Source organism: Argopecten irradians, chromosome 3 (assembly GCF_041381155.1).
Source record: "Argopecten irradians isolate NY chromosome 3, Ai_NY, whole genome shotgun sequence".
In the NCBI taxonomy this organism is placed as follows: domain Eukaryota; kingdom Metazoa; phylum Mollusca; class Bivalvia; order Pectinida; family Pectinidae; genus Argopecten; species Argopecten irradians.
In genome coordinates this window covers 15,602,297-15,625,138 of record NC_091136.1, presented here as the reverse complement: position 1 = coordinate 15,625,138, position 22,842 = coordinate 15,602,297, and the positions used below count along the sequence as shown (strand labels likewise).

General features: G+C 33.8%; 1 protein-coding gene and 1 long non-coding RNA gene across 6 annotated transcripts in view; one reads left to right on the top strand and one right to left on the bottom strand.

Moving 5' to 3' along the window:
* LOC138317658 (selenoprotein S-like) overlaps positions 1-17,504 on the top strand; it is a 39,503-nt gene extending 21,999 nt beyond the window's left edge. For all 5 annotated transcript variants that reach the window (XM_069259471.1, XM_069259468.1, XM_069259469.1 and 2 more), the window contains 2 exons: positions 14,883-14,943; positions 15,818-17,504. In XM_069259471.1, coding sequence (XP_069115572.1) covers positions 14,883-14,943; positions 15,818-15,900 — 144 coding nt within the window. In that variant the 3' untranslated portion in view covers positions 15,901-17,504. The remainder of the gene's footprint in view (positions 1-14,882; positions 14,944-15,817) is intronic.
* LOC138317660 (uncharacterized) lies at positions 2,668-8,616 on the bottom strand. The gene is made up of 2 exons (XR_011207788.1): positions 8,325-8,616; positions 2,668-3,391 (listed from the first exon to the last, which is right to left on the bottom strand). It is a non-coding gene; the product is annotated as an uncharacterized lncRNA (long non-coding RNA).
* Positions 17,505-22,842: the final 5,338 nt, after the last annotated feature.

Here is a 22,842-nt window from a genome sequence, read left to right as displayed (position 1 = left end):
TGTTGGGGTATACATTAGTCTGGATCATGCTGCGGTAATTCTTCCTTAACTGGTGGACCAAATTCAATGTACAAGAAGGCTTTATTTTCTGACAATTTTAGTTGTTCTCATACCAGCTTAACCAATAGGTCCAAGTTTTAGCTGATAACTATGAACTTAACGATAGTTTTCAAATCAAGATAAAATCATTTGTCAGTACACGACTAACTAGGACAAAATTTTATAAGATTTTTAAGCACTCCATTCGTTACCTACTTGATGATTTTAATGAAAATATAATTTTGTTTCGTTTTGTATGAAATGAAAACTGAAACCATCACTACTATTAAATGATTAGGCAATATAATCATAGGCTAAATCATCATTGTACTTTTGAACAACTAGGCCCAGGTCACAATACACAGCTTGTGTAAGTCGGATTTGTGCAAACTTGGTCTATTGATTTAAAAATGAATGCACACTATTTCATACATTGTTTAGGGATGGCTACCATGAAAAATATAATATTTGCGTCATTTGATTGGTCAGAATTTGTTTATATAACAGACCAAGCTGAACATAGCTGTAGTATTATATATGGGTTTTGGAGAATGACAGATACTAGTGAAATACAATTGTGAAATTGCAAAACATCCAATTTCCTTTTCTTGCAATGGGAACCAATTCAACTTTTAAATTGAACATAAACGGAATTCATTTATGGGTCATTGGCAAGCGTGTTTGGTCCTGTTTAAAAAATAATTTCATTTGGTAGACATGGTCTTACACGATAGTAAAAGAGGATATTCTATAGGCTTAGGCTTACAATCATTTCCTCTTCCTTTTCCCCTTACTCATTTTCATTGTTTGTTTTTTAGTCTTTGTGCTGCTTATTTAAAGATGTCTTAGAATTCTGTGACCGTTTTGATTCTAAGAGAAATGTTATAGTTTTACAGATTAAAATAAAGTATGTTTTGGAGGTAATATTGTTTCAGTTTGCATTCTTTGAATTATATTTCACGTGTTCAATGCGGTAGCAATGGTGCATTTATAGAATATGCAGCATTATCTACTTATGAACACTTTACAAAGCTACGGCCATATTTCACAATCAGCCTCTGATGATGTGATATTATATGTATAAGAACATTATATCAAAGCAGCTGCTTGTTTCTGTAATCTTTTTGTCTTCAGCATTTAATATGATTTTAATTAGCTATAACAGACCCAATGGATCCATTTATTATATAATCACTGACACACTTAAAGACGGATGAAATTGACTTTTTTTCATCGAGTGCTATTGAAGTATTCCTTTTCTTCACAAATTTATTTTTACTAATTATTCAAAATAATCGATCTGTTTGTAAGGCTTCTACTCTGACATGTGTGAACAAGTAATGGTGACAATTTTCATGCAGAGTAACATTGATTTTCCCTTTAACGTACAACACTACATACAGAAGATTCGTCAAAATGAGTCAAAACATTTTGCTTACTAAGTTTCTTTCGCATGCAGTTTAACTTAAAATTTGGGAATTTTTCCCATGTTGAAATAAAATCTTTATTTCTGTTGTTATTCTGTGAAACAACTTCTCTGCAACCTCGTTTTGAAACAAAAATCGTATAGAAAATATTTACAGTATCTTAAGGTATTTAAAATTGAAACAGTATTTTCGAAATATCTTTTTTAAAGCTGTACAACATAGATAAAACTGTTAAACTGTTGTTTTTGTACTGTCGCAAAATGTTTCTTTTGACTTTACAAGACTTAATATGGAAGTCATGAAATAAAAAAGAAGACGTGTTCTAGGACAGAACAAATGTTCTAACTTCTACTTAGTGACAAAATTAAAATATCGAACCATGGGACCTTTTAGTGAGTGTATTGTTTAAACAATGAATGCTATATAACGCAACATACATTGATATTGTCATTCTGGTAACTTTAAACTTTTATTGACATATTGTATGGATCCAATGGCTACTACTGTACCAGGGTATGCATTCTTAGATACTGGAATCAAGTGGACTTGTTCATTTTATAGTTTATTTTATCTCATCAGGACTTCTTGGAATGTATAGAATCTGTCCCATACTCCACGCCATTCGTTCATTCATCGTTCATAATCACTTTTAAAATAATTTTGTGACCGATGTTGCCACGAGTTTCACATACAGTAAACCTAGTGTCTTTCGTGGATACTAAATTTCGCTATTTTATTTTTAGTTCGCCGATATTAATTTTCGCGGATTGAAAACCTGAATTTCTGTATATTATGTATAATAAGTAGTAATTATTTGCTGAGATAAATTTTCGCGAACATCGCCAAAGTTAATTACTCGAACAGGGTGAAAGTTGGTTTACAGTAGTCTAGTTCGAGGCTTCCGTTGGAAAGGCTTAGCGAGATGGCATGGGTTTTCGGTAATCTTGGACCATGTACACATATTCTCCAATGCTTACAGAGGCAACATAAATATAATAGAACAAATAAATAACATGTCATGTCGAACTCCACATAAGTTTGTAATATGTGCTTCGGGATGGATATAACAGATGTTAATCGTTAAAAAATGTGAAAATGCCATCAGTGTTTTTAATGAGGAAATAAAAATAAACCAGAAGACATACAGATGCATAGATTTATACACATACACCTTTAGAAAAACACAATTAGACTATTGACAAAGATTTTTAAATATTTTTATTTGCTTTTCGAACGTTTACAATATCTACATATTTGTAATTTTGTCACGGTTGATCAGACGCAAGTATTAAGTGAAGACCTTGAGACAGAGCTACGCTGATCCTTTTTTTCGTGAAAGTAGCATGAATTGTAAAAGAGTAGGACGCATTATGGTCGACGAACAAAAGCAAAGAAATGGACCGGTATTTGTCTCATGATTTTGGTTTTCTTTTAAAGTGTCTGAATTTCAACATCATTTATAGATTTTCTTGTCATGTTCCGATGTTGATAATGACATAACGTTAAATGGTATTCACTGTAAGTTCGTATCACAAAGACATTCAGTCATGTAGCAATGTAGATATAGTCTCTAGCCATATCGGAAAAGTTTTGACGATGCAGAACTTCCAGCTACATTACTGATATCTTCTTGTGGGACCGATACGTATCCTTGTGCAGGCATCCATATGAGGTACCGGGCGCGTTTGTCTGGGGGATTCTGTGCGTAGGAGGCAAATTTTGATCCGTATACACTTGGAGGTGCTAAAAGTGAAAGTCCACTGCGTCTCTGAAGTTTACCAACAATGTATCCTATGCTATCTGCTGAAAATGGAGTCTCGACGTCATCGTTCGATGCCATGGCTTCTTTCAGAGCTAGGGATATCGTCACTGCGGACAGAAATATGACGACACTCTGGAGGGTATTCTGCGAGTTCATTGTTTATCTGAAAGTACAGAACAAATTTAAATTATATCTTATAATCTTGTTTTTTATTTGCTATAACATTGTTTAGTGTAATATTACGGCGCACATTACACCAATGGGTTATCGCATATATACAATATTTCCATCAACCATATAGAGCTATTTCATTTCTTTTATTACAAACCTGCCACATAGTCATTTTACTAATTTCACAAAATAAAAAAGACGTTTAATACCAGGCAAACTATATGTGAATTGTAAAGGTACGTGCATAAATGGTAGTCTTGTTCCTTCCATGTAAATGGTGTATGAAGTAACAAAGGTTAATGCACCTTCAGCAATACCTCAACATATTTAATAACGCGATGCTTTGAAGTTGATCCTTAAAATCAATATTTTATAAAAACCAAAACGCCCTGTCAGTGTCAATATTCATCTAAGTTGCCGTTGAAAAACTATGCAGTTTCGATTGTTACTATATCGAGTATTTAGTTTCACTTCCTCATTGATAATTTCATGAAACATGTGAAGAAGCAACATTTTCATAATGCCTCAAAAGCCTGAAAATATGCAAATATTTTAGTTGAATTTAAAAAAGACCAATAGAAAACATGGTCATTGGAATTTTGATTACTCAGATTTCGAAAGAAAGAAATAATATCTCTTTGAATTGACTGGTCACATTTTCAGTTACCCCCTCCCCCTGCAACGAAGTTAAGGGGTATAATAGAATCGGGTCGTCCGTCTGCCCATTCGTCCGGCCATCTGTAGACACAACTTTGACCTACGAACTCCTCCTAATCTAATTGACAGATTTTGATAAAAATTTTACAAAGAACCCTGACAAATAGGGGGTTGAGTAAACTACATTGTATATAGGGTTCTACATGTCTCCTATTATTGGAGTTATTACTATATTTGTGCAGCGGGGGTATTAGTCGTCCACTTTGGCGACAATTCTAGTTGTTCTAACTAATCAATCACGTTTAAAATAAAATAGGACTTATCTCGTCCACTATGGCTGTCATAAGTCTACTATACAGACGAAGTACTGTACGGATGTACTTAATATCAAAACATACCATTAGGCTAACCATTCTCATGTGAAGTTTTGACGTATGCAAACATAACGTTATCAAGAATAGAATTTGTAAACGATATGCGTCTACTTAATCATGCAAGGCAGATTCTTTGTCGACCATTTCCATTGCTGTTATTTAGATTTCCGGACGATGTTTGTTTAACCATTGGGCTTTTCTCTGGGAATAAAACAGATTAACTAACATGAATGTATTAGCAGGATTTCAAATTCAACAATTATTCGGTTATATAATATGTCCAGGACAGGATTCGTGAAGAACATCGATTTCGGCATGGCTAAACATGCATTTTTATCACGACTGTGTAATAACTTGCTTATTAATAATTTCTTCTTTTCCAATTCCTTCCTCACTTGCTTTCAAACTAAGAATGGAATACATCAAAACCATCGGCTTTCTTAATATACTGTGGATAGCACGTGTTTTATGATCAACAGCTTGGATGAAGACAGTGTTTGAAATTAACGCGTGTCCGTCTGCCCATGAACGGGAACTTTATAGTAGGGCAGACAATTTTTGTCATGTAACTGGTCCTTTGCCCAGCAACGTTTTGGTCAAGATCTGATAGACTACTAAGATATACAAAACAAAAATAGCAGCAGCATTACAGATATATTTTTGTTAGCAAAACTATTACTAGTATATAAACAAGGCTGAATTGTGTCTTTGTAAGGACCAGTAACTTTCGTTCAGGACTAGTAACTTTTAGGGTCAGTCGGTCCTTAGGACGAGCTGGAAAATGTCCTTAAGGGAGAACACCGGATGGAAAGTATATTTTTTTCAAAAAATTCCGAAATGTTTGCGATTAAAAGAAAGTAGATACAAATTACCAAACGTAAATACTTATTCCTTGTCGACAGTTCTGATTGTAAAACAATTCCAAACATTCTTCAGGAAAAGCATTTCTTTGAGAATACACGCAGCTTTTATTTTTAATGTCGAAATTGTGCGTATTATGCTTGTTTGTTTTTGATAATGCAACAATATACCAATAAGCCATTTGATCTAGCATTGAAAACCTGCCCTATAATACACTACTGTTTGGTGCTTTGTACTACTTTGTGTTTATGTTATGTTGGGTAACACGGGGGACATTTATTCGGTTGATATATGAAGTTGTTGAGTATAGTTGATGTTTCATTATCTCTAATTATGTTATTGAACGGGTTACACGCCTAAAGTCGGTTTACATTTATTTTGGCATTTATAAGCATTTCGTAATTTTGTTTTCCTTTCGAGGGCATGGTTTTAGGAATTTGTAGACATATTGATTATTTCTACTTATGATAAAGTGATAAAGTGTTCGCTATTTAAAAACTTCAAATGTCATTGCATGGAAAACGCAGAAATATGTTCTTGTCTGTGTTACGTCTATTTTTATTTTTATAAATACTTGAGTTCAGAAAAAAACCACGTCGCCCTGATAAAATGTTTTCACGGTAATTCTGGTAATTATATTTGTTTACTGTACGTTAACATCCCTAGAAATAGCCGTATGAGGCACCTTTGTTAAAGTGATTAATATGTGTAGCTTGTAGTAATTAATTCTTGGATAAAACATTTCATGTATTACCCGCTTGTTCATTGTTAAGTGCTCTAGACGTATTGAAAATTCTTGTCATGTTTAACGATTTTGTCAGGGTTTTTTTTTAATAAAATGCAATTGCAAAATAAACACTTTAATATCATACTACATGTAAAAGGATGACACTGGCATACAATGCTCGAACGCTGCTTCATATTCTGGATGTACTATGTACAACTGTAAGCAGTATTGCTATTGTTTAAGAATTTTACATTCATAGAAGCCCTATCGAGATAAATTGCTAAATGAAAGGAGTTAGTGTATTCCTTGTATTAAATATTATTTGCTAACTTAACACTTATGTTGACAGTGTGTATTGTTGCTGTCTTTAGTGGTAGTTCCGTGTACTATTATAGTGTTTCATTAAGTTCTTTGTTATGTATGTAATGCTGATGCTGTTGATAAATTGTGCTTAAATTTAATCATATATATACCCGGTATCAAATGTGTTTTGATGAGCCGTGAAATATGATACGTATAATTTTGAACAACGCCAAGACGAATGTACAATGAATCAGTCCACCTACCTTAGGTGTTTGTGTCCGTGGGAGCTCTGACTTTCTCCTATAGTTCAAGTTAAACAAGGCAAGAAATAAAAGTGCACGGATCGTGTCCGTATAATAATTTTACTACCGTTATTCATTAAACCTCCAAGCACAAAACCAGCCAGTTCGGCTGGCAGTGTGGGTCGGATTCGGTGCATCGTTCAAATAACTTCTGTTTAGTTTAATTAGCTATGATTGTTTTTTGAACACATAGGAGATCCAATACGTGTTGATTAAGATAAAAATATCGCTTGGTAATTTATAGCGTAACCTATGCCCTCTTACTTCCAAGAACATTAGAATTGTTGAAATGACAATATTGTAATATATTTTCGTAACTGCATGGACATGAAATTCGAATGGCGCATTTGATGGTGCATGGGCGTTATTTGTATGTCAGTTATTAATAAAAAGACATCGATTCATAAAGTGAGTGTATCAAGAATTCCATTTAAGTTAGATAATGCATCAATTAATATTCATAACATTACTTGGACGAGTTTAAGAGTATAACTAATTGTGGTCAATAATAAAGATAATAAACCAAATTAAAAGGTGTTTTGGGAAATTTTTTTAGTACAGTGCAGTTATACCAATGAATTTGGATCAATTCGACTATTGACTATGGCATGCGTATACAGTGATCGTAAAAATCAAGTTCCGTTCCCTGCCTATGTAACGGTTTGATTTCCTTTCTATCTTATTATTTTCCTGTTTAAATCTGCCAGCGGAAGTGTGAATCCTTCAAGTGTTGTATTTGTATAATTATGTATAATGATTGTTAGACTGATGTAACACAAATGCCTTACCTCGCTGTTTCCACTTCTCCGCACATAATTTACTTCTGGGAATTAAACTAGCTGAATCTAATTTTAAATCTATTTAAACTACCGCTAGGTGGTAGTTGACTACCAAGTATTGACATATTTATAAAAGAATGTTTTATCACGATATCTTCAAAACATAAATGTAATCAAATGCGCCATTCGAATTTCAATGTCTGCCGACAAAATAGAGGTTGGTCTTTTAAGATCTATTTTTGCTTCAAAAAGCCCTTTTTGTTTAAACTTCTTTAATGAAGAGGAATATCGATACAGTGATTTCAAACGCGAACAATGTCGGGAACTGGAGAATTGGTGTATCTTCAAATAAAACTGTTATGTTTGCGCTAGCATCAAAGAAGTATAATTAATTATCTCAGTTGTAATTAATTGGAAGTAATTAATTTTGATTATATTTGTACAAAGCATTAGCTTTAAAACATCACATGTATATATATGTCTTCATATGATAGTAGTATAAATTGTTAAAAATCGTTGATAGCGATTCGAGGAATACTTAAAAAAATGTAGTACATTTGAAATCGCTAGCAGCGGAGTTGCTTGAAATACTATTGTGCTGGTACAGTATTTACTCAAGGGTATAAATTGTTTTATATTAAAATTTAAAAATTCCGCTGCTTTTGTACATTTCAAAGTTCTGAATTGTGATAAAAATAATGCTTGTTCAAAGCGGAAGATTCTGGCCGAGGCTTGCTCTGTATTTGTTGAATGAAGATATTTTGTAAAACGATTGTTAAAGATAAAGCGTTTTCCTGAAAATACCATGCGTTACCTTTTGGTTCGATGATAGCAGAAAAATTGATAAAATAAAAGAAAATCCAGCAAAAGCGAATCATTTCTTAGTCTGTGTAGTCATGCAAAATTGAAAAGATAAACTTACCAACGTTATGTCCTTTCTTAGTTTATGATCCCTTGTTGGTCCTTCCACAACCGGAAAGTTTCTTTACAGTTTAGCGAATGTCAACCAATTTATCCAGAAGACCTGCTAGACACACCTAGCCGGAATAACCGAGGATCACGTGCTTAAAGACCGATTGCTCATTGGCTAATGGCTATAATATCCCACGCATCTGTTCAGAAAAAAACTGTATCCCTCTCAGATGCTGCTGATGAAAATAGTTTGGTGATGCCTCTGGGGTATATATAGGGGAACTTAAAGGAGTAAAATGAGTAGCATTACAGTATCCTATAATGTTGTAATTAATCATGACGGAATTATCACGTGGCTATCAACGACATTAACGATTCTGTCCCTTTGACGTAGCGGTTTACTGGGTAATCACGACTTTAGTTACTCCCAATCAGAATCTCCCCAATATTGTAGGTGTGTGCAACGATACAGGAACATATTTGCTCGCATTAAACATTGCTGCTAATGAGATTATAGAAACAACTGTATACTTAAACACTTACAGGATATTTTTTTTCTTTTATGGAGTATAAGGAATTTGTACCAAGACAGGGATCTTAAAGTAAATTAGAAAAAAATCAGGTTGTATCCGTGATATGATAAAATGGCGATTGAAAGATTTAAAGTAGATCGCTTGCATTTTAATGTCTATGGAATCTGCAAGTACGGATTTGAGTATATGCACCTACTTGGGTTCATAATCATTTGCTTTAATTTAGAGCTATGTGAACACTATTCTAACCCGTATCCGATGTGATGATCTTCCTTTATGCAATAAGGAATACGAACACAGTCTAATCTCCAATAAAAAGCTAGATATCACTGTAGAAGTGGGAAATATTCGCGTGTGTACGTGATTTGCTGATAACTGATAACTGATAACGATATGGATATTTTCGCTTTGCTTTTCATGAAAAATAAATATGACAGTTTTTTCAAAGTAATCTAAGGTACATGTATCATTAACTTAAAGATGCTCAGCCGCCGACAGAGCATAACCGATACTCATCATTTGAACAATAATTGGTGTTTAATTGTGTTTATATGTCTAACTAACACAAAAAATGGATATGAAATAATTAATTTTGCTTTTGGTGTATGCACAATCAATATTTTATTCCATATAGGGCATAGCGCCATAGAATTTTTTCGGGACGGAATTAATTATTTTTAATGTTTTGAACTTGAATTAAAATAAGAAGCTCAAACGTTTCAACGGTGGTAATGTTGTAAAGTAAGTAACTGTTGTAACTGAAAAAAAAACCAACTTCTATTCCTATTTTGAATAGAGAAACAATGCCATTCGTCGGCGGTGGAACATCTTAAAGATAGGAACTGAGCAGCACATGGGAGGATAGAAAGTAAATGCATTTTTTTTTAAATTGGTTTGCAAATTGATGGGTTAATTTGTAAGATTGATGGATCTTAGAAGGTTACATTGTCAAAGTGACTGTTACTGTGCCCATTTTAGGATATGATCTCTTTTTCATCTTTACATTATAACTTTAATTTTTGTGTATCTCTCTTCTTGCAGTCAGTAATATCCTGTCAATTCCGTATCAGCTTATCATGTTAGTCGTAGACCTAAATATTTTTTTGGTTTTAGATTTCGGCCTCCACTGCAATAATTCTAGGCAATGTCAGATATTTCCAAACAACCCATATAAATCAGATTGTTTTGTCGCAAAAGTTGACCAAGTGTGGAAACTCTTGCGATGTTGGACACATCGTGGTAGAATGCAGTGTAGATAATTAGTCACGGGGTTGTATGCTATTAATTAAATGAGAATCATAATTGACAGACTATGGCAAGCATTTTCCTATCGTCGGTGCAAATTCCATTGATATGTCTTGACAATAGATATAACTATATCAATAACTCATTATAATTAGACATTGATTGGGTTTATCTGACACTAATTATTGATTTATTATATACTTTTTATAACCGGCTTTTAGTTATATTATTCTCTTTCTCTTAAGCATCGTCATGTATAGTAATGCATATACACCAGCAAAGAAAATAGTGATGCGATAATTGGCAACTAAACTTGAGCAGTACGGGTAATGATAATGCATAAGTATACAGCCTTTATAGGCTTATGTAGAACCCAAGCCTCACTATAAATTACGAGCACTTGAAAGACCTCTGTTTCTGTGTGGGATTTCAAGGTTTCACTAATTTTGCCAAAGCTTCATCAGATCCAATTACGAATGGCGAATAACCATGCAAATATGTATCATTATAAGATTACTTCTATTTATGAAATGAAAGCTAATCAATTTCTACAAAAAAAATTGGAAAAATTCGTATATATTTGGCATAAGGTAAAGCATATTTAAGGAATCTCGAAACAAATCCGATGTGGTACAATTTCTGACAAAACATTGTAGTAATCATATAAAAAAAACATTCAATAAGGACACATTCACTACATTACTCTTTGAAAAAGACATGATTTAAAGTCTTATCAAGTTTTCACCTGTAGTTTATAAACTTCGGATTGATGCCAATGATTTGAAATAATATGTCCTAGTGCTATAAAACAAGTTTTATTATGGTATCATGCGTATTATTATTATTTTAGTCAGAAGTATGCAGGTGCTGTAGTTATTTGACCGATGGCATCAACACTTTTAGGTCATGATATCACTGACGTGACACAACTCTAACGCAGTTGCATTTTCTAAGTATACCCCAATGGTACACATGTATATCATCTTTAATCCAATGACAACTGATTCGTAGGCGACACCTCCTGAGTAGTGACGTTGATTTCATAGATTTTCATAGATAGCATTGTTTACTTGTCAACCAACTATCTCTAGTGTACGATTTACTTTATCGAATTTTGCGATCCAAGTACATTTTTTTAATGTGTGTATCCGTTAAAGGGACAATTCACTCAGGCTAATTCTTTTACATAACCAAGAAGCAAAATATGGCATAAATGTATTGTTCTACATTTCTTATGAAACATATAATATAAAATATTGACAAATTCCACGTTATTGTTTAATATTTTAATTAATATCGTTGAAATATCAAATCGTTGATCAATACGATTAAGCAGGTACAATATGGACGCTGTACCCTTACCCGAGCAAAAGTCACGCACGTTTAACAAATAAACTACATAACCACTGAGAAGGTGATAAAATATTTTTAGGCAAGACAATTCACCTAATAAGGTAAACACACTACTGTCAGAGCGATTTGAGCAGTTCTAGACAAAAGTTACATTGCTCTACGAGCAAGGGACAGGGTTCGGCATACAAGAAGTTCGACCACAATGTGTAATGGCGGACAGCGAGCGAGTTTGAACATCTACACACATGTCACAACCATGGGCTTTTCAGGCATATCACAGTAAAACCGACTGATCTAATTTCCATTAGAAATGGTTTTTTCCGATATATGTACACATTTTTATGTTCTCTTAGACTGAATTGTCCCTTTAATTGATGTAAATATTACTTTTATAGCTATGAATGTTTATTGAAAACCGCGAAATATATTTGCCATGTTTTCTGACTTTTAGAAAAAAAGAACTAAGTAAACTACACCGTTCCAAATCCTTTTCTATGACTCTTTAATTAACCACCAGTTTTTTTTAAACGGGAAAACTATTACCCGGCTTATTTATCTTAATTGGTTTGTCACTTACATTTACCATCCTCAGGTAGGCAGGGTTACAAAATCCATAATAACTTCACGCTCATTTATCATGTGTTTTATATTGCAAATGAGGAATAAAGATCTTTCTAAGAGAAACTTTGTCATATGCCTTGTATTGGTCTGAATTTTTAATTTTGTACAGTACTTTAAGAACATCATACTTTTCTTTGCATAGTGGTATGAAAAGGTTTAATAGGATTAACAGTTTGATGTCTAAACAACAACGCATGATATTACCATCTACGCAATCTAAATTTTGAAATTCTGTCACGTGAAATGCTTCCTATGGAAGCTTTATCAAAAGGATATGTTGCATTTTGAAAAAGAATTCAAAGCTGGCCGTGCGGTGGACGAGCCAAGCTTGTTTTTCGATGACAATTCAATTTACAGAGCCGTCATCTCAAGTTGATTTATTCGCAGTTAAGTGATTAGTTAGTATAACCGAAAGCCGGTTTTACGTCTCTTGTCCTCTGCCCAATTTCCGGATAATTAAAGACATGGTAATGAAATAGCTATAATGAGAATAAGTGCTGTGCATTACAGCGGCTTGCTTGTCAGCGCGTTGACACTAACACGCCAGATTGGGTTTCCTTTCATCCTCCACTACTGCTACATGTACCAAGATATAGCCATATAATATCCCTTTTATTAACCACATACCGATGTCGTGTTTACTTGTTTAGGTAAGTTATCGCATATCCCCATGCCGTGCACAACCTTTCCACGTCATCAAAGTTGATTACGGACGTAATGTTTAAATAAATACACAATGCATTATATTGAATAAAATAATTTATTGATAAGATTTACATATATATGGAATACGTTCAATTTTTGAACGAAATATTTATATTGGACGTTTCTCAAGTTTCTCTTTAATTACACACTTTCAAATGGCCTAGGTATGTCGAGTTCAGAATTCGTCACACGTCTTTTCACCAATGCCGTGTTTCGCGGTTCTAGTGTACCTGCCATCATCAAACCATCACATCGATAAAAATATATACATATACGTGGTTTGACCATTTATGGAACAGAAATATAGATGTACTTTGCTGAATTACCGGTACCTGTATTTCCTCCTATTCGGACTTGTTATGATTAGTAACGGTTTCAAACAAACTAACTCTGTTTCTTTCCTACTTTGAGTCCTGCCCTTCCTGCCCCATGGAAGTCAGAACCAAGATTTATACAAATTGTTATGCTTTCTCAAATTATGTGTCTGACTTAATTGAATTACAATAAATATATATCCCCTTCTATTCCACTTGGTTTCAACCAAACTATGTTTCTCGCAAAACATGGTTTACACTTATGCAGAACGTAGAGTTGTAGCGATTTGAACATAATGTTGGCACTCAGACTGACAGACCAACGGACGCTGCACCACGGCATTAACTCACCGCACCTTCGGGTCAGGAGATAAAGAGCTAGAAACGTTATCTAGCATTTTGATTGAAATAAACAATAACGCGTCGAAATTGGGGAAAGCTATATATTTAAGAAAATATCAACACTGAAAAGAATTATCCATATTTTGCTTCGTTGTATTAAGTACATTATGTAATAGAATGTATTCATAATATATCTAGGTATATATTAATTCAGCATTCATCATCGATTCATCGAAAAAAGATTAGGAAAATAGGAATAATGGATGAATGTCTTTATTAGATACATTACGATTAGTCATGTTTTGAGGCAATAATTTTTCTCATACAAATTTCAGTTTTTTTTCTTCTCGTTTTTTTCTCATCAATAAATATAATGAGGTCATTAAACCCGTCTAGTTATGAGTATTTTTCAATGAAAATTAGATATATGGCACCATATGATGTGACTGTGAACTTCATTTGCCCTATTGTCCTTGACCTATTTGTGGTGTATGTCATTACACTAGTCTAGATAATGATTCCGTATATTAAATGATATAATCTCCCAGTTTTGACAGACACGATCTCAATTCAGTGAATACCTATCCCTAGGATCATAGAACAGTCTTACACTTAAATTTTTGCTTAGCCAATAAAAACGACATAATGTCTAAACTGAAGTCTGTTTTATACTTCTGACCGTTTCCTGATCTTGGTGCCTGGTACAATTGTACAAGAGTTTTAACTTTTCAAGTCTCGATTTTTGACAATTTAAAATTTTTGATGCTTGCATTTAATTGATTTTCTCCTGTTAAAACAACCATGGTGTGTTATTGCTACATTAAAATGATGTGGCGCGATCTTGGTGACTATTATTTTGTTAGCTCATCTTTAGTAACAATATCATAATAGATATGATCTGATATTCATAGGATAATACATGGTCATGTGACGTTAAATATATAGCATGTTGACTCGCATCGGTATTTCCTTTTTTTAGAATTTCATTACACAATCGCTGCATTCTTCAGGGTGCCGTTTTTTGACCAACGCCTTTCTTATTATTAATATGTACATTAGAGACTGATGTTGACAATTGTTTTATTCTACTAATGCGATTTATAACACTATGAACCTCATCAAAGGTCCATAATTGATAGGTGTTGGCTTGATAACGTCCTGATAGTCTTTATATTTACCTTTAAGTTCTGTTATAGGAGACTGAATGAAAGTGACCAAAAACTCATTAATTAGGCATCACCGTGAACAAAGCCACAACAAATGAATCTCAGCATTACCATGATAATGTCTTCAACTGAAGTTCACATGGTTTTACATTTTCTGTCAAAGCATCTTAAAAATTATCATATCTGAGAGATATTGATTTACGGCGAGGTCTGATTTCAGTTTTGAAATGAACATATGTTGTGAAGTTTAATACGAAATGGTTTTTATCATGACTGTTTTTATTTTCAGAGAGAAGAAAATGCGGAGACACCAAAAGGACTGAAACCAAAGCCGAAACTAAGGGACTCGGGTAAGTAATATTTGAGTAAATCAGAATTTTTTTTATACATTTCGCTTTTGATGAGGTTTTTTTTGTGATCGTGTGTCTTGACGAAACTGTAAGTTTCGTGTCTTGTCTTTTTAGCCCATCTTCCTTCGTTCGTTACCGTCTTTTATATCTTCTTCTAAACAACAGACCGTATTTTAAGAACATTTTGCAAGTTTGCAAAATTTCATCAATTTTGGATATAACAGTCACTATGAAGAATTATAAATTTCTACATCAGGGTCTATTTCATGTTTACCCTCTTCGAAGGGAGTGAATCTTTAAGTTGCTATAAGTATTTAATAATTGGTACATATGTACAGTACTCAAATACCGTGGTACATCTCGAAATTGATACTATAATATACACGAATTGTTTATACAACCTTGCATTCTTTTCTTTTCCTGGGAGGGACTAAAGTTAACATTAGTTTAATAACGAATGGGCGTTATTTGTAGTGTTACCGTTACATTTTTATGTATGGGCGCGGAAGCATTTATGTCATGCATACAACTCTATGTTTCATTCATTGAATTGATCGGGAGTTTTATCATTTGATATTTCTATGTCTTCTGAATGTTGCAGTATTTTTCTAATCTGTAAGACACTCAGTTTTTTCGTAACAAAAGTTTGGCACCATGGCGATAGAAATTGCATCATTGCGGCTACTCAATTTTACTATTCAACAAACAATTCCAAAAATTCAACGCTGCCATACGGACATATGACTTTCGGGGGGGGGGGGGGGGAGGGGAGTTAGTCCTATCAATAATTTTAAATTACATGTATCTAGATATGATAACGACTATTTTAGCATAAAGATTGATAATTTAGTAAATTTCACCTTTTCTTTTACAGATTACAACCCTCTGATGGGAGGCGGAGGGGGAGGAGCAAGTTATAGACCCTCCCGTCGTACTGGCGGTGGAGGAGGCGGATGAGGTTAATTTGTGTGTCAAATCGCCTGACTTCATCGGAAGTTCGGTTTGATATGACACACAGTTAAACATTTTTATTCGTTTTCAAGTGGTGGTAGTACAATTCAAAGGTATTTTTCCAACTGTATGAATATTTTTTCTTTAAATTCTGTTAAAATGAGTACAGATAGCATTCCGAATTCTTCTTTAACGAGTCAACGTCATCATTTGGTTAAGGATTTTGACATTATAACAATATGAACTAATGAAGACTACGCGAGACAATTTTTCCTTACTTCAGACCTTCGAAATTGTTTATTAAGTCAGAGTTTATTACACAGTATATCTCAAACCACAACATACTATCTAATTAATCTTTATGGATAAAACAAATTTAAAAGCTTTTTCGTTCTAAAAACAATATTATTTACTGGGGAAAACAATTTTGTAAATCTATGAAATGCTTGTACAACCTGAAAAATAACTGAATATCATTATTTTTAACATAGTCTGAATGTCACTTTGCTGCTTTTGAGTAGTCTCCGGATATTGTGATAAATTGATTATTTGTACTGCAACTACTAGGAAACTGGTCATGCCTTGCCTTTGATGGAATCATGGGATATATGACTTACCATTACTACTTCTCATTTCTCTGATATCATAAAGTATTGGGTAAATGGTTTAGTGACACTCTGAACCAACTTTCTTTCACGGCTAGTAAATTTTGGAATTTGTATTTTAGTTCGCAAAGATTTAAATTGCGGGGACTGAAAAGTGAAATTCCTATCAATAAATTGTAAATTGTAATTCGCGGAGATAATATTTTGAGAAATTATTTGGATCGAGAAATTTGCTTAAATAAATCATACGTGAAAGAAAAGTGGTTTTACAGTGTACGATAGGTACATATGTCCTTTGATTCTCCATGACGTTACGCTGGACAAGAGTTCGACTCCCTGGCGTAACTGATAACACGGAGGCTTAGCATAACTAAAACTGTTAGGATTTTGAAATCTCCAGGGCCCTGTGATATACATTGCTTTTTAATTTGAATATTTATGGGGGCACATACTTTTGATTTTTTGTAATGTTTTGTAGAACTTGTTTCTATTTATAGATACACTGTGCATTGAGTGAAGATTACATTCTGTGATTATAGCTTACAGACGCCTAAAATGTATCGATAATGGAAGTTTACCAAACTAAGTAATCTCGTCATCTATGAAAATCATGAACTTAAACCTGTACGAAAATGACAAATTGTCAACATGAATGTAGCACACCCAGTCTCAAGAGCCTTTAAATTTTAGGCTGGGATGATATATTTTTGTAGCGTCGAGTTTAGTCTCCGATTAGTCATAAGTCGAGATAGAGACGTGTGATTATAATCATTTGTATCTTCATGTATTTTTAACTTGTTAAATACATTCTTTATATTATTTATGATCGATGATTAACAGGAGTTAATATATATCGTTCGTTCTTGTAAAGATGTTCTGACAGAAAGGGTTATGATTTGATGTGAGAGAGTAGTTGAGAATGACTGAAAGTTATGGAGATATATTAAACTTGTTTTGAAATGAATATGTTCCGAAACAAATTGCTAATAAACTATTGTACACTAATCTTGTATTGTTTTTAATTAAGCACTGCAAAACATAATTTCCTTTCTTTTCTAAACATTTTTTTTCGTAAATGCAACAAAGGCCAACCGACATGGTAGTAAGGTTTGACGTGTTTGTATGTAGCTAAGTATCATTGTGGATTTTAGTCCCTTGACATCAACAAAAAACTATTGTTCTGCAATTTCGCATCCGATGGAGAATGCTTTTTTGCCTTTTTGTGATAAGAACGGAATGATACATTATAATGCATTAATTAAATAGTAGAGACACATTGTCCTATTTTCCATAATAACTACGGAGAAAGACTATGCGGATGACTGTTGCAAAGAGGTATAAAAGTTTTAATTACGCGAAATTGTTTTAGTTTTTAAAGATAAAAATATCCTTTAGTGAATGTCTCTAAATTAAATGCAATGATGTCATCGACCTTTGATTAAAACCGGGCAAATAAAGATTACACAGAACGTTGTGCAAAGTGTCTTTTTGTGGCGGACCATTCAATGAACGATATTGATGACGAAATCTCTGATGGTATTGGTGACACGTCAAGGATATATCGACTTCCTGCACACAGCATAAAGAGCGGAGACCCTTTTCAGAAATGACCGAATATGGCTGGATAGTGTAATTTCAGAAGAATGTGAAATGGGATAGTTTCTAAATAACGGCATGGAGCAACATGTTTAATGCTTTCCTTTGATTCTTACAATCTCCGGTGATGAAAAGTGATCAGAATTTAAAAGCATTGTAATTCTAGATTGCTGGTAAATTGTTAATCCGATAGCTTAATAAAAACGATCAGCATTGGTCATACAGGGGCTGGTTTTACGGGCCCCATGTCATTCAGAATGCATGGAATATTTCAATCACACAAATGCCCTTGCTACACACCAAATAATCAATAAAAAAGTATGACCAACTTATTTTGGATTAATTGGCTTGAATAAAAGACACTTATAAAGCGAGAAAATTAGCTGCATGGCAACTGAATTTCGGTCGATTCTATTTACGAGTTTAACATAAATCATTGATAAATAAACACGGTATTCAGGGACGGTACGAAATACAGAGTTACCATGATCTGTTCTTTATGGAAATCAAATATTAATCCATATAACTTATTTACATATTTATGTAGATAGCCTTCATTCATGGCAAATTGTAGAACGTTGAATTGGTAAACGTTTATGGTGTAAAGATAAATCGAAATGAGAGTGAACGTCACATGAACTTATATAGTCAGTCGAGACGTGTGAATAGATGTAGAATACAAACGTTTCAGTAGTTATGAAATAAATTGATCGGATTTGATGAGAGTGTTTGAATTACTCAACTAAGTAAATAATTTAAATATTACCAACCTTGTAATGTACAATCGGTAGACAGTATTTCATACTATTAATAGTTTTTTCAATATACATCACTAGTTTCAACAACTCTGACAATTTGAAAGTTCAAATGGCACTTCAATATCGGGATAATAATTTTCGATGTATTGTAACTTAGGTAATGTACATTCAACTTACCAGCGGAACTGGTCGAAAATAATGTGCTTTAAGATTTTTGCCTTTTTGACCATAAATGAAAGTAAAGGTCATTCATTTGAACAAATCTGATAGCCCTTCATGATAATATGCTACAGATTTAATATCAGGTCTATAGGTATAGCTATTGATAAGAAGTTTTTCAAGATTTTAATATATTTGACCCCTTTGACGTGGAATGAAGTCCAAGGTCATTTTTTGAAGTTACTTGGGTACCCTTCATCCAAGCATGCTATTGTCCAGAAATCAGTACCCTGGGCATTTAGGTTACTAGGAAGAAATCGTTTGAATAAGAAGTTTGCGCACGGCCAAAACAAGATGACTACAGGTCATCCTGACCCTTCGCACTATCAACTGAAATAATGAAACTTAATTACAGTTCGCCTGACTATAATGATTCTGTTGTTCCTGTGTTTTATCCAGACGTTTCACTTCTTTGACATTTGTAAGTGCAACTGTGTAGATTTTAAAAGGCTTTTTATTTTTGTGACAAACTTCAAGAACAGTACATATATTCATGTTAATGGTGCATGTTTTTAAAGCTAAATATTTTAATGATATCAGAGTAAAAATTGTGAAATATATTTTATTTACCTAATTGAATTATAAATTTTGAAAGTGATGATTTGAATGAAAGCTGCATTTCCCAATACATACATACAGACACATGCACCCACAACACATAGCATACAGGTGAGGGTGTCCTTAAAGTTGTATTGCTGCTAATTTCACTGTAACGATATGTAACTTAAACATTTGATATTTAAACATTGACATGTAACTTGATGATTTAGCTCCCCAAAAGCATATGTCGGCCTATAAGAGAGCCGAAATCTAGGAATCATATATTCCTGGTTTTGAATAAAGCGCCTTCAATCACCGCCATGTTCAGTGACTTCAGGTTTTGTCGGATTCCTAATCGCATCACGTGACTGACGTTCGACAAGATCTGCACATGGTGAGCCAGGTAACTAGCGTAAGCACACATGTATTTATTTACATTTTCCGTCTGGCCTATATGAGCAAATCATGCTAGTATATGTCCACAGATTGAGTATTTGAAACATCCAATTTACACATTACCGTAAAATGTTGTGTGTATCAAATATTGTAATGTGCGAGCATTATTTTCTTTGTAGATAGAGTCTGATGAGGTCGACCACATATTTTGTTTATGAAAAATTGTTGATATTTTCTCTTGGTTTCACAACTCTCGTTTTACTTCAAGATTGTCGCGACGATGTTCGGAAGAGTTCGGAATGATTCGGCATCTTTCGAGCCTATTTTTCACGTGTACACGTTAAAAAGATTTTTTACTTTTATAATTTAAGATACTTCCAGTGCTGCAACTCAGGGGCGTAGGAAGCGGGGGGGCAGGGGGGGCAACTGCCCCCCCGTTCCCCAGGACGGGGGGGCAAACATGTCTTTTTGCCCCTCCATTTTCGCCGACTGAAATTTTCTAAAAATGCTTATTTGAAAGAAAAATGGGTCCTCCTGCACATTTTTCGTACTTCATTCTAGAAAATTTTCTGCTGCGCGGCGCATTTCCTAAAACGTTCAAGCACATATTGTCAAACCTTAAATAGTAAAAATTCAATACACAAAAACTAGACTAAAAATGTCCATCAAGGGATTCTATGTACTATTTAGAAAAATGTCTCTTAAAAGATCAATTTGTTTATATGTCTTAGCGAGACAATTAATTCATTTTTTATGTTACACAACAATGTGCCGATGGTGTGAAGCCCTTATATTCAGATCGAGAAGGGTTGCATAATGTTATGACGTACACAATTATCATTTCTTAATGCAGGTAGCTTTAAATCGAAAAAATTACCATGTTAAGAATGCTTTTATAATCATTAAACTTTATCGTAAAAACTCATCTCAGCCATTCTAAATCGTAATTTTATTTTTTCCGGGGGAGACCCCCGGACCCCCCCTATCACCAAATTAACTCGCGCAATTTGGGCGAACTCACAATTTCATCAAAATGCATCGTATCAAAAAACTCATCTACTAAGCCATTCTAAATCGTAATTTTTTTCCCGGGTGGAGACCCCCAAACCACCCAAACACAAAAATCTCGGGGCTTTCGGGCGATCTCATGTAAATCATGTTCAAAATACATAAAACTCATCCCCGGGGGTCACCCTCTCAGAATGACCCCCTAACAAAACACAAAAAATCTCGCGCCTTCGACGCTCACACGCTAATTTGGCCAATTTGCGTTTTCTGTTAATTTTTTAAGCGACCCCACTGTCTTTAAATGTGTACAAGGATTAAATTTAGTGATATATTGAAAAATGTACATAAAGCTATATATTATATGGTTGGGAGTTGAATTAATCTCCTCTCGTAAGTAGGGGGGGGGGGGTTACAAAATATTAGGACACCTTTGCCCCATCTTGAAATCCAAGTGATTTGTGTCATATAAAGTGATTCAACCATTGAGTATAACCCATCCTCTTTGTAGAACAATGAACATGACGCATTATCGTAAATTGGGATTACATTTTCGTTTAATCGTCACCATACTATCATTAATGTGCCACCATGTTACACATCAAACTATGATGCCGATATTGAAATGAAAAATAAAATGTCCCTCGGTTTTTTCCCGGCTTGTTGATTTTTCAATACCAGTTGTTTGAACTGGTGGTCAAATGCTATAGCGTGCAATACCAAATATTTTATTTTCAGATAATTTCAATAATAATTGACACTGTTGAAATAAATGTTGGATGTTGTACAACAAATGTGTAAGAGTTATATTTAATAGGTAAAAGTGTGATACGAACGCCAATCTAGGAACCTCTTATGTAAGACTATCTTATATATGAAAACCGCCAAAATGTGTTATCACTTAAAATATTCATTTGCAGTATGTTAAATAATCTCTATTAAACAGTCATCATAAACCCGAGATTTAGCGACCGGTGAACTGTGGTTGAATTAGCGGCTATATTCAAGATCGTAATAGCCCCTGTCTACTACAGAAAGTTAATATGGAACATCAAATACACTACGCACAAGTACTGACCCAACCACTCCTAATAAACAGAAAATTAACCCAGTGAGCAAGTCTATTAAGGAGTTTATTTGTTCTATTTAAAGATGTTGTTGGATTCTTTACTGTCGGCCAAATCATTACTTTACAATACAAAGAAAGTCAAACTATCAAATACAGCACTGCCTAAAAGTTACTTTAAAACGTTTATAGATTTTGTTTTCCGAAAAAAAATTCGCATTATATATTTATTCTTACAGATGTACACAAAACAACATATGGTATCAAAAAACAACTACAAATTAGGTAGTCTAAATAATTTGGCACTTTAAAACCGCGATAGTATAATATGCCAAAACATTATATGTGCTTTTGGCCATTTTACAAAACTAACCAGAATATCGATAAAAGGAAACGATGTGAAATTTCACTGAAATTGATGAAGTAGTTTAAGAAGCGTTGTACACAAACATCACATGTCTGGACAATATTTTATTACAAAAGTATTTAAGTGTGTATATGATTATCATAACAACCAAAATGTCGGCAGCCAAAACATTCCCTGCATGTAGATTGACACATGGTTCCCAACATTTCTGCAAAGTTTCATTGAAATTAATAAAGTAGTTGAAGTGGATTAAAATTCTCTAACGGACAGACAGCAAGCTGTTTCTAGTATATACCCGCTAACTTAGTTTGAGGGGGATAATGCGTGGGTAAAATGAGTAAGAGATAAAAGACGTAACAATGTACCTGACGACGATCATTTTGCTTATATATATAT